The sequence below is a fragment of the Alosa sapidissima genome, chromosome 1 (assembly GCF_018492685.1).
Source record: "Alosa sapidissima isolate fAloSap1 chromosome 1, fAloSap1.pri, whole genome shotgun sequence".
In the NCBI taxonomy this organism is placed as follows: domain Eukaryota; kingdom Metazoa; phylum Chordata; class Actinopteri; order Clupeiformes; family Clupeidae; genus Alosa; species Alosa sapidissima.
Window position 1 is genome coordinate 43,080,331 of NC_055957.1, and position 13,558 is coordinate 43,093,888.

A 13,558-nucleotide genomic window follows, 5' to 3' on the forward strand; every position below is an offset into this window, starting at 1 on the left:
GACTGGGAAGTGCATTTTCTTTTAGGTTGTGAGACAATTTTATGTTGTGAGCGGGAGAAACAAATATCAGAGTTACAGTTTTTCTCAGTCGCTTTGGTACATTTTTCAGATCAGAATGAAAATTCTCATAACTATTAGTTCAACCTCCACAACATTTAGTCATTTGTGCACATCATAGTAGCAATTTCTCCTTCCTCTGAACAAATTGCAAATGCTTTTGGACATGTATCAGTTGCTTTCATACAATTCTCTGCTGTTTTTTAACATTATCATTTGCTTATGTCATGTCAGTCAAAATGAACTATACTTATGAATGCTGAATAGTCGTTCCCAATAAAACGAATAGTCTTCATTTCATTGCTTGAGTCATTACATACAAAATTGTTGAACTAGTTATAAAATTCTGTCACAATGCTGTGGAATTGCAAAGAGCATACAGTAAAAATGTACATATTCAGTGTCTTGTACTCACTTACTCCCCTAACTACAGCAATGTGTAACTTTACTGTAGTTTTCAAATGGCTGTACAAGTAGTGTATAGTGCTGTCTTGAGCATGTTCAGGTAGTGTCACCGAGTTCTGACCTTTTTTTTGCATTGGAAAACACTGAGAGAACTGTCATAATGAAAACATGACAAAGCCATTTGACTATCTTGTTCATAAACGAACGTCAAGACTTCTCATTTTGATGACTGACAGTTTCATTGACATTAATACCTGCTTTTGAGCAAGTGACGTGCTTTTGCAGGTCATCCACTAGGTTTTGCAGTTTGCACTAATTGTTTTGAGAAATGCACTAACTGCTGTGCAAATGTTAATAGTGATGTGAGAATAGCACCAAAGCGACTGAGAAAAACTGTAACAGCTCTAGTAAACCACAATTGCCCACAAAGCTACTGTGCGAGTCCTGTGTGCCCGTGACTGCATGTTGCTAGTAAACCCATAAAACTGGTGCGACTGACGTAATTCAGAGTGTGTGCACATGTCTCTGAAGCAGCGCTGCTGGCAAACACTCCATCTTTCTTTGCCCGTTTGTGTGATTCCCACACTCTTGGTGTCTGAGTGCTCACAGGCAGTAGCCTGTCCCTGGGTGTTTTTGGTTGGTGGAAGCTGTATTTTGATTACTGTAAGTTGTGCTGTGTGATGTCCAGTCTAGTGTAGTAGCCTTCTCTCCGTGGGCAGGAGGCTGAAGTTCTGTGCTTATGAGCGTTGGTCAGAGCTGGTGTTGTCAGGGGGGGAGCTGCAGGTCTCTGCATTGCAGTGCCTCACCCATCTCCACCACTCTTTCTCACTCCTTTTCGTTCACCTTCTCTCTCTCATGCTCTCTCTATTTTCTCTCTCACTTTATTTCTTTCTCAATTACTATCAAGCCCCTGTAGCCATTTCTCTCTCTCTCTCTCTCTCCCTCTCTCTCTCTCTCTCTCTCTCTCTCTCTCTCTCTCTCTCAGCAGTTGGAATCTTCCACAGTCCCATGAGCCTCTTCAGTAAAGACAGGAGTGATTCTGTCCTTGAATTTTTAATGGGAGCTCATTTTAGGGACCACATCAGTCAAGCACCAGCATCTGTCCTCACATAGTGTAGCACACGCGTACGTACACATTATATGCAAATACATTCATATACTTACATTCACACATGCAGTGCATGCAGTCACATACACAAAGGTTTATGGATGGATGTTCACATTTTATGAATGAGCATATGATTTTCATGTTGAGGATATGACAGGAATATGTAATTCTTCAAACTGCAGCGTCCACTGCAGTCCTCTCTAATTGGGCACTGCAGGGAGGCATTGATTAAGAGCAGTGGAAATGAACATCCATGGCTGGCGTAAGAAACAGACTTGACCTTCATCTGTCTACCAGTCTGCCGACACACTAACCCAGCTAGACTGCCACACACCACACCACACACACACACACACACACACACACACACACACGGGTACTCACACATGCATGGACACAATCACACACGTCTGTCCCAGCATGACGTCACACATCGTCACCCTGGCACTGGAGAGGGGCAATGCGGCAGAGAGGAGAGCGGCCGCACCATTCCACATGCAGATTTTAAAATGTGACTCACGTGTGTCTGTATGGGCATATGGAGTGACAGACACACACGCACGCACACACACACACACACACACACACACACACACACACTCTCTCACACAGGAGTAAGTATTCTGAAGCTAAGGTTTTCTGTTATTCGGTGCATGTGGTAGAAATGTGATGACCTCAGGGATTTTGGCGGGCTGCTGTTTGGCCAGGTGCCAGGTGGAGGAGAAAAATGATGGTCTGTCAGTTTTAGGTGTGTGTGTGTGTGTGGGTGTGTATGTCTGTCTGTGTGTGTGGGGGGGGGGGTGGCGTTGTGCCTGAGTGTGTGTGTGTGTGTGTGTGTGCCTGTAGGTGTGTGTGTATACGCTGCGGTATCAAAGAAGGTGGGGTCTGCTGAGCAGAAGGACAGACACTCAGAGGACGCCCTCCCTAACACACCCCCTCCATTCAGCTCCACATGCTAGCACATTTTACAGTACAACAGCGCTATAGATCTCTCTTTCTCTCACTCTGTGTGTCTCTTCTCCTCCTTCTCCAGATTTTCCTCAGTTCTCTCCTTCTCCCTCCTTCTGTCATGCTTCCTCTGTGTGCATCTCTTTCTCTCTTTGACCTCTCACTCTCTTTCTCATCCCTACCCATCTATATCTCTTTTTCTCAAGATTTCACTCCCTCACTCTCACTCCTCTTCCATTCTTCTCTCTCTTTCTCTCTCTCTCTCTCTCTCTCTCTCTCTCTCTCTCTCTCTCTGTCCATGTTGCTTAAGACGTAGTGGATGCCCCCCACCCTTCCCTGTGCTGTTAGCCCGACAGGCAGACAGGCTAGCAGCAGACAGACATGTGGAGAGGTCTAATTGGTTTTGTGTACTCAGACCACTGGGAGTCTCTAAAGCAGAGTATGCCAGCGCTTTCATTACGCGTCTGTACCACAAATTCATCTGGTCTCTGCACACTTTTAAAAGGGCCATTTGGGTGGTGGGGGGGGGGGGGGGGGGGGGGGTTCTGTCACGGCCACAAACGGATCACACAAAGAGTGTTTCAGCAACATGAGAGAACATGTTAGGAGAGAAAATATTTGGCAGAATAGACTACGGTGACATTTGTATTGTTACAGAAGAAGTTTTTGACATAAATATGATGCCATAAGGTGTAACATTAGTAATTCACAGTGTTTTCCATGTACACTTTGACCAGTAGCAAAACTGATCAGTCAGGGAAAGTGGAAAGGAAATAATAAGCCCAGTAGATCATATGTGATGTGTACACAGAGCTTCCTGAAGGAAAGGAGCAGTCCCTTGTTTTACTGTGCTCCCCTGCAGTTGACTCAGTCCTTATAGTGAAGGAGACCGTGGGGTCATGGACACGTCCCTTAGGACTCAGATCTGCTGAGCTGCCTGAACTTTGTGTGTGTGTGTGTGTGTGTGTGTACGTGTGTGCGTGCGTGCGTGCGTGTGTTTGTGCGTGTGTGTGTGTGTCTCTGTGTGTGTGTGTGTGCACATACTTGTTTGTATGTTTGTGTGTGTGTGTGTGTACATGTGTGAGGTTTCTCTGTATTCTCTTACAGACTATGGTCACTGAAACAACATTTCAATATTTGAGATGTTTTGCAGGGGACCAGGGGTAGATATGTGGCTGCCTAACTCTCTGAAGTTAAACAGTCAGAAGAATTATAGTCTCATATACAGTAAATCAAAAGTAGTCTTCCAGATTACAAGAGAAAGAAACATACTATGAAACATCTATGAAACCTCTTAGTCAAAACCAGATACCGTACCAGGTTGGTACCAGATATGGAGTGCAGTGTGTTGCTCGTGATTAGTGCAGCTTCAAAGCCTCACGGGAAGTGGAGATATTAAGAAAGCCCACTATCAAGTGCTCATGTGTTTTCCATTTACATTATGCTGTGTATATGGCCTTTGATTTCAAGTCTGATTAGGCCTTTGTTTGGGTAACAAGGGGGCCTCAGACTCCTTGGAGGGCAGCCCTTACATATGCCTGCACCTATTTTAAGAGCTGCTTCTTTCTGTACTCACCAGGTCTGTCTACCCTTTCAACTCCATTAGCCAGACAGTGAAATGGAACATTTCAAATGCTCTTTTCTGTGGTAAAACGGCCCCATGTGTCTCTGCGGTTTGTCCACTGTGAGTTAACACCTCGCCCCCTGTACAGTATGCACTGTGCCCTGTATCCGCGCTGCGGTAAAGGGTGAGGCCATATAAGGACATTGTGTCCCTCGCGAGTCCGTCCGTGACATGTCTGTGCAGATGCCTAGACAGCCACACACAAGTAGTTATGTCCGAGAGGATTACCTCAAGGTCGGAGCCCCTCAGAAGATCCATTATTTACTATACACAGAGCCTTTTTACAGATGGGTGGAAGTTAAGGGAGATATATTGAGTAACAATTTCTACATGTGTGGAAGGAATAGTCAATATAATGTTAGCCTGTACTGAAATCCTCCAGTCTCTATGCGTGTGGAAGGAATAGTAGATATAACCATAAATATAATAGATATATAACATTTTATATTTTCCCCTTGGGGATCAATAAAGTATCTATCTATCTATCTATAATGTTAGCCTGTACTGAAATCTTCCAGTATTTATGCGTGTGGAAGCAATACTAGATATAATGTTAGCCTGTACTGAAATCCTCCAGTCTTAGCACATTGGGGGCAGCCGTGGCCTACTGGTTAGTGCTTCAGACTTGTAACCGAAGGGTTGCCGGTTCGAACCCCGACCAGTAGGCACGGCTGGCCCTTGAGCAAGACACCTAACCCCTCACTGCTCCCGGAGCACCGCTGTTGTTGCAGGCAGCTCACTGCGCCGGGATTAGTGTGTGCTTCACCTCACTGTGTGTACACTGTGTGCTCAGTATCAATAAAGCATCTCATGGATTGGCATAAATGCAGAGACCAAATCTCCCTCACGGGATCAAAAGAGTATATACTTAAAAAACTTAAAAACATGTGGAAGGAATAGTAGATATAATGTTAGCCTGTACTGAAATCCTCCAGTCTATGAGTAAGCTTCTCTGATGTAGTTGGAGTCTTCTAATGCACTCGCAGGTTGGGTTTTACACTCACAGTGAAGTACATTTGCATGAGCTGAATAAAACATGAAGCGTTTTCCTTTTAACTGAGGAAGCATGCTGTTTAGGAGGTGGATACGGCACACCCCTTTGGCATGTAAATTGTTTTGGTATCATTTACGTGTATAGTGAATTTGAGTGCTGTTTATTGGAAAGTTACTGATGGAATGTGACTAGGGGTTTGAAGTGACATTATGAACTATTATAATTGTCGGTTGGTGCGCTTTAATTTACAAAATGTTTTTCATAATGTTGATATAGTAGAGTAGAATACTAAAGCATAATTTAGTCAGACAACTTACTGAAGCTGGTTTGCATGGTTTGTAACTCTGGTGACCTTACTGGCTATCACACAACACACACACACACACACACACACACTGTGAAGGGTCCTTGTTGTTTCAGGAGTCCTGGCCTGTGTGCGCTCTACCCCCAGCTCCAGCCTCTTCCCACAGCATTCTCCGCCTCGAGTAACACATCTCAGCTGCACCTCACACCAAAGAGGTTACACAGAGTACACCGTCTGAGAGCAGGCACACACACACACACACACACACACAGAGAGAGAGAGAGAGAGAGAGGCAAAGACACAGACACACACAGACACACACACACACACTCACACACACACACATACACACACACACACAGATGTGAAAGCCACACAGCTGCATGTTCATTGGTTTGTGCATGTGCCAGGTGTCTTCTCTGGCCACAGAATGACATGGCCTGGTGCTACTCTGTTTGCTTAGGCTACTTTGGGCTTGGGCTTCTGTTCTAGAAGGTTCTGACCAGATAGTCTCATAGGAGTGAGCATGGCATAGTGGCATTAGACTGACACATCTTTATGCCAAGCAAAATTTGGGCTTTGATTTTCCATTACTTTTTATATTTTATTTGAAATGGAGACTCATTTCATTACTTCAGGGTATGATGTTCTGTTAGGTTAATCATAATTGTTTCTCCATATCAACAAATTAGTGCATGCTAGTGGTTCATTTGGAGTCCATTTGGCCTCTCTTCTCTGTGGTTTGTCCACAGTGGGGTAATACTGAGCCCTGTGTTGTAGCATATACTTACTGTCCCTAGTTTCTAATACTTGTTAACATGGGGGGAACCAGCTTTGTTGTCTAAGAGTTTTATAACTGGTTCCTCTTCAGTTACTCTGTATGCTATGAATGCATTAGCGCGTGCTAGCTGTTCCCACTGAAGCACTGGGCCTCTAGATTCTACTAGCACTGCGCAGATAATCACGCTGCAGCATTTTCCCAGCCACACATGAGTGCCGAATGTCCCGAGCGTGCCAAGCAGAGGGCAGTCTGACTGCGGAGTGCCATTAGGCGCTAACGCTCATCACTGGGCTCAGCTCTGCGCTCTGCTCAGCCACACAGGCTGCTCTCACAGCCAAAGGGAAATGGCCCTATGTGCTCAGTGTTACTCAGCAGAAGCAGATGCAGTTGACATACACTTCACATAGATACAGAAAGGTATTTTGGTTTTTATTTATATGTACTGTATATATGTATGTATGTATGTATGTATGGTTGGTGTCTGCATGGTTGTATACATGCTGTGGTATGCATGTGTTTTTTACCTTCTTTGGGAAAAACAGAAAGATTTAGTAAACTGTTGAACTGAAATAGGTCCTTTATGGGGTGCTGGGGACCTGAATGGAGGCTTGTGTTGTACAGAGTGCCGAGACTGAGTCACAGTCTGTTGGGTTGTGCTTTAGCCCAGGAGTTTCCTAGTAGCTGTGATGTAGCCCTGAAGGTTACATCACACGTAATTGGAATAACAGCATCATAGGAGAGGGTCAGGAAGACAGCAGTCCCTTTGTGGAGAGTCAAGCGAGTTTAAAGGGCCATTTCAGTATTCTTCTGACATTTCTTTTTCTTTTTATGCCAGAGGTGCTTTATGAGTTGTAAGTTCACAGGCAAAGTATGCAAAGAACATTAGCCTTAAGATAAAATTGTGCATTCTTATCATAGGGTACAGTATCTTAAACAGACATCTTTAGCTGCTCACAAACCAGTTGCAGCCATTGCCGTGTCTGCAACGTTATCCCACTACAGTAAAAGGCCTAATGACTCAGGCAAACAGGAAGAGGTGGAGTTTAACTTGAACCAGAGTAGAATGTGGTGGAAAGGCCAGCAGAATGTCAGTCTTTGTGTTGCTCTCCGCTTCCTATTTTAAGTGCCTCAGCAGAGAAAAAGAAACACATTTTTTGCCGTCCAAATTAAGCAACGTGACATTACAAATGTCTCTTTTGTCGTAACACAAAGTCTAAATAAAATCAGTAGTCCTTTCCTAAAACATGGAAGGAGATTGCTGAAGTTCCTCTCCATGGTCCGAGGTGAATGATGGCGGCTGTGTGTTTTGTTCCAGAGCTGCCACTTGGCGATGATTGACGCGCTGATGATGGCCTACACAGTGGAGATGGTCAGCGTGGAGCGTGTTCTGTCCTGCGTCCAGCGGTACTGTCCACTCTTCCCCGACGACGACATCCCCGACGATGCAGAGGATGCCGTGATGACCTGGCTGAACAAGGTGCGTTGGTCTCTATCCCAACCCCAACCAAAACTCCACGTATCCACCACCCCCAAAAAGATTCTTTTATATCTTGTCTGGCTTCATAGGAGCCCGAGTTTGGTCGAGAATTTGTAGAAGGAGGAAATCTGAGCTCCCGGGAGGCCAGCGCTGGCTGTGGTTTCTCTCCCGCCAGGTCACCGAGACCAGCTGCTCAGGAAACTGATGGACATGTCTAAGATTCTCCGATGTCTGTCGCACAAGAAAAAGTTATCCTCCAAGATTAGTTTAGTTTTGTAACCATTTCACTCTGACTGCTGGTGGTGGCGAACATACCACACACTGCTCAAACATATGATGACTCAGAATTAGGCCTCAACGAGAGAGAGAGAAAATCATGTTCAAAGAAACACTTACAGATTTTTCTTTTTGCAGATGACTCATGTATGTACCAGATGAGGGACCAGAAATCTATCATCTGGATCAAATCCCAGTCCACACATCCTAGCTCTCTGAACTGAGAGAGCTCAAAAATGCCCCATTTAAATCCTGATTTAAACTAATCGTGATTAAACTTAAGATCGGCTTACAATCATCTGGATTTTATCGCGGTGTTTTTTAAACAGTGGATTTGGGGGGATTTGGTTCCGGTTCAAGCCACATTTTGAAAAGACAGCAGCTGTTGGCTGTGGCCTGCTGCCACGGACAACCAGCATCAGCAGGCTCCCACATAGAGGCTTGGTGCTCGCATGGGTCTGGCAGAACTGCAGTAGATCCGGGTTGGATGAGGGACAGATTTAGGCTAAATCACCTCTGCAGCTAGCAGCTGTTAGCGCTAGCTGCCATCAGATCAGCTTTTCACTCATGTTCCCAGTGTCAAGGCCTCAGAGGGTTCAAAGACTTTTAGCTGCACCAATTGAGCGATTGGTTATTGGACAGGACAGTGCCCTTTAACCAATCAGAAATTATATCACTAGTGTGCTCCAGCAGTTTGGGAATAGCCCAATTTCAAGCGCTCATAAAGCATCAAGACACTCTGAGCCAAGCACACACAGTATTTGTATCTACCCACTGGCCTCATGTGGGCCTGATGTAATTTCTCAAATTACACACACATTATCTCCTCACTGAGCGGGAGATTCACTCATTGATATCATGCCCATGAAATGTGTTGGAATGTAACATACAGTATACTGTAGAGGGGTGGTCTCTTGCTCCCTTTAGGGAGAGGGGAGGGGTCAGTCTTTTTTTTTTTTTTGACTAGCCAAGCTGAAAATGGACGTATTTGTTTACATTCCACAGAAGAGAAGCTCATGTGCTTCCTGCTCCAGCACAGATGATTCACACACACACACACACACACACACACACACACACGCACGCGCACATGCACACACACGCACACAGACACATACAAAAATAGATTTACAGACATAGAGTATGTACACACAGACCCAGATACCCATACAGACGTGTGGTGACATGATACTATAACATGTTCACCCCCCGCCTTTCTTCCCCCTAAACACAGTCACACACACACACACACACACACACACACACACACACACACACACACACACACACACACACACACACACACACACACACACACACAGAGCCACATAGAACACTCGTTCTCCCCTCTTGTCACGCAGAGAAGCTCCTTGGGCCCTCCGGAGCGTGCCAGGCAGCTGGAGAGCTTTGCCTCACAGCCAATGTTTTGCATTGCTAGCTATGGACTTCCCTAAGAAAAGGAAATAAGTCCAAAGGAAATCAGTGGGAGAGGGATTTGCAAGGCCTTGAAAGCGAGTGTCTTTTCATTGGGTGGGGAAGTCTGGGGATTTGGAACATTTTCTGTTGCATATCTTAGATTTTTTTGTCTATTATATAGCCCTGCCCTTTGCCACAGACTAAATAGAGGGGAGTAGTCTCTGAAGCACAAAACCATCATGAGACTGTACGGTCTAACCACGTCAAAACATTCAAACATGTGCACCAAATTGTCTCAGATTGTCTCAGATTATCAAGAGAATATAACCAAGGATCGGCTCTCCTCTGCTCTAACTTTAAGCTATTTAATTTAATCAGCAGAGGAGAAGCAGAGATCTCTACTCCTCCCGAAATGTTCTCGTCTCCTATGGTTAATTTGGAAGGCTCTGAACCTTAAGTGTGACTCATAAGTCCTTGTTTGGCATATCCGCATCAATATTTAAATGGGCATCAGAGCAGTAGGAGACAGCAGACTGACCATTACATAAGAGGTTTTATAACCTGACCCGTGTGTGTGTGTGTGTGTGTGTGTGTGTGTGTGTGTGTGTGTGTGTGTGTGTGTGTGCATCTGTGCGTGTGTCTGTGTTTGTCCAGGTGAATGAGCATCTGAGAGACATTCTGGCACAGGATCAGAGAACCAGAGAGGTACCCCCTGGAGAGAACACTGGGGCCCAAAGGGTGAGCACACACACACACACACAAATGCAAACACACACACAAATGCAAACACACACATGCTCACACACACATATGCAAACACACACATGCGCGTGCACACACGCACACACACACACACACACACACACACATACACAAATGCAAACACACACATGCTCACACACACATACACACACACACACATATGCAAACAAACACATACACATATGCAAACACACACATGCGCGTGCACACACACACACACACACACACACACACACACATGCATATGCACAAGCACACACATACGCACACACATGCTCACACACACATACACACACACACACACACATATGCAAACACACACATGCGCGTACACACACACACACACACACACACACACACACACACACACACATATGCAGATGCACACACACTGGTAGCAGCACGTGTCACATGTCACAGCAGGTGATTTGTGAATCACAGACATCATTATGTCATCGTCTGACATACATGAAAGAAAGACACATTGGTTTAATTTCTGCTCTCTACAACACAGTTTATAGTTTTGTATTGTTCATATACAATACACGTACTGTAGAGGTCCTGAACCTGTTGGTTTGTTCTTATTTCTAATAATTTATGAGAACTGCAGCTCATTAAGAGCCAACTCCCCCAACCCCCCCCCATTCCCCTCTATGCTCATCCAAGAACGACAAACCTGCCTCATGTGAGCCGATCCTGCTCTCTCTCTCTGGGCTGGTCAGGTGCAGTCGAGAGCAGTGGAAAGAAAAGCACAGGAGGCCAAGACACAGGAAACTGCGAGCGGCTCTTTTTTTCCCTGCAGTGCCTTTCAGTCTGCTTAATATTTCTCTCTTTCAGAGTAATAGCTCTATAGGTCCGGGCCGGCTCTGTACTGGTAGTCAGCTGTTGTCTGGGTCGGACCACCTGTAGGCCTGAGATGCAGATGCAGTTTCTGGCAGGGGAGCTTTGAAATGATTGGCTGTGTCAAAGCAGATAACGGGTGAATATTTTAAGGATTGTGAGTCATAATCAGTGGTGTGGATCTACTTAAGCTGTGTGACCCTCCCCTGTCTGAAAGGGTGCAGTGGTGCTTAAGCCATCAAAGTCTAGATACCCAGTGAATTGTTGGCAACACTCTCTCTCTCTCACACACACACACACACACACACACACTCTCCCTCTCTCTCTCTCTCTCTCTCTCTCTCTCTCTCTCTCTCTCTTACACACACACACACACACACACACACACACACACACACACACACACACACACACACACACACACACAGACTGTACAGAGATTCAAGTTTCCTACTATGTATTTTTTTTACGCAAATAGTATCACAATGGTTTGGTTTTAGTGGTTGGTTTAATGATTACTCTATTATGCATCTATCTGCCTATATTCTTTAGCAGGCTAGATCAAATGCTCGGGCGTATATTCTGAGCTCCGTTTTTTCAGCTTACATAGCATGCATAAACATCAAGGTACGGTACAGCTAATGAAGATTAAAGCCATTGTCACGTAAAAGGTTGGGTTGGGTTTCGGGAGCAGGACGTTTCCCATGGACAACCTGAGGACATCAGTCAGCCCATCAGAGCCCCTCAAAGAGCTGCAACAGAATCCAGTCAGCTTGTCTTGGCCAGAGCAGCCTTTCAACAGACAGGGCTGTGGGAACATCTCTCTACAGAGGCCCATTGTGTTGGAGAGAGAGAGAGAAGCTAAGGGAAATGGGAAGAAGTCAGAGAAACAGAGCAAGAGTTGAACCAAAGATACTTTATCAACTCTCTGGTTGAACAGTCATAGACTGAAATATCATCACTAGTTGCTACTGCTTTGATGTAGAGCTCATGTGACCTGGTTGGAGAGAGAGGGGAGATACGTAGAGGTCAGGACAGGCCGTTATGCTGGACGTCCTCACAGATCCTTCATGGCCACCGTTGGGTTAAACAGGATGTTTTATCCAAATGAAGCTCAAGAATTATGTTATTTGGATTTAACAATTCACATCTCAGTTTGGACACTGCACCACAGTTAGTTGCGTGTGTGTGTGTGTGTGTGTGTGTGTGTATGTGTGTCTGCGCATCTGTGCGTCTGTATGTGTCTATGCATGTCCATATGACTCTGTGTGCGTGCATGTGTATATCTGTGTGTGTGCATACGTTCAGAATGATGCAGAAGAATTGCGTGGGAGACTATATTTAAGCTGGGTCTTACAGCTCCAGGCATTTTCACTTCAGTGCATTCAGTCTCATTCAGTCTGCTGACTCGCACACTTCAGACTCTACCAGGAGCTCTCAATCCCTCACTGGTGATTAAGAAAGGAAATATTTCAATCTCTCTCCATTTATATATTATACTTAATGGGCAGAACTGTACACTCCATAGATTAATTTTACCATAATCTTTCTCATACTACCATTGCTTTATACCCAGAACTAAGTTGCCTTAGTAGTCCACTGAGCCCCAGACACCATCTCATCTAAATTCAGGGTGATAGAAGTGGGGGTATGAAGCACCATTCACCAATTAGTTGGTTAGTGCCAATGACTACGGGGGGAAATTACATTTGATTAACGCTGCATTGAATCGCAGGTTAAATGGAGCTCTGATGTGCTGTGTCTGTCCCTCAACATAAACTCAAAGCAAATGCCAAAGCAATTTCTTAGATTTGGTTAAGTGCTGAGTAATGCAGAATATTGTTGTAAATATGCCAGAATCCAAAGTCATGAATCTGCTTAATGCAGGACTGCTGATCTAGAGTCTGTCCTTCTCTTGAGCTTATATTCAGGGAGGTTTAGATATGACAAGGGTGAGACTGATCCCAAATAAGCACCTACAATAATTTCCCATATGCAATTATAGTACAACAATAATTCCTTATGGATTCTTTGATAAGGGAACATAAAAGAGGACCCAAAAACAGGTAGATCAAAAAGGGTATTTAAATCACTCACCTGAGTACCTGAGTCTGGTTCAGTTCTGTTTCTGGTCCATGCCTTTCTGGAGTCTCCCGTAATCTGGGTTAGAGGAGCCCTCAAGGCAGGGAAGATCCCTTACCGCAAAAGGAAAAACTGCTGGAGGGATAACATCTCAAAATGGCACTATCAAAGTCATTCCCCAAAAGGTTCTGTAAAGGCCATTTTAAATTCTTGTTCTGAAAAGCCCAGTGATTGTAGGCCTATTTTCATTTTCTAAGAGTCCCTGCACCTCTGTTCATTTGGACCGGCATGGCATCATGGCAAAATCAGGCATGAGTAGAATGGATTTACAATAATGGCATATTTAGCTTCTCAATTTTTATCCAAACCATCATCATTAGGTAATTCACTGCATTCGATTTAGTGCTGTTTGACATTAAAAGGTATTCATGGTGTTAAGCATCCCTTGATACATCATTGGAACAGATTCTATATAGTGCTCATA

The 13,558-nt window shown here is 44.7% G+C and overlaps 1 protein-coding gene across 4 annotated transcripts in view; it reads left to right on the top strand.

Moving 5' to 3' along the window:
- Positions 1-13,558, top strand: part of camsap2b (calmodulin regulated spectrin-associated protein family, member 2b) — a 36,328-nt gene that overhangs the window by 5,950 nt on the left and 16,820 nt on the right. For all 4 annotated transcript variants that reach the window (XM_042095710.1, XM_042095727.1, XM_042095719.1 and 1 more), the window contains exons 3-4: positions 7,537-7,698; positions 10,045-10,128. In XM_042095710.1, coding sequence (XP_041951644.1) covers positions 7,537-7,698; positions 10,045-10,128 — 246 coding nt within the window. The remainder of the gene's footprint in view (positions 1-7,536; positions 7,699-10,044; positions 10,129-13,558) is intronic.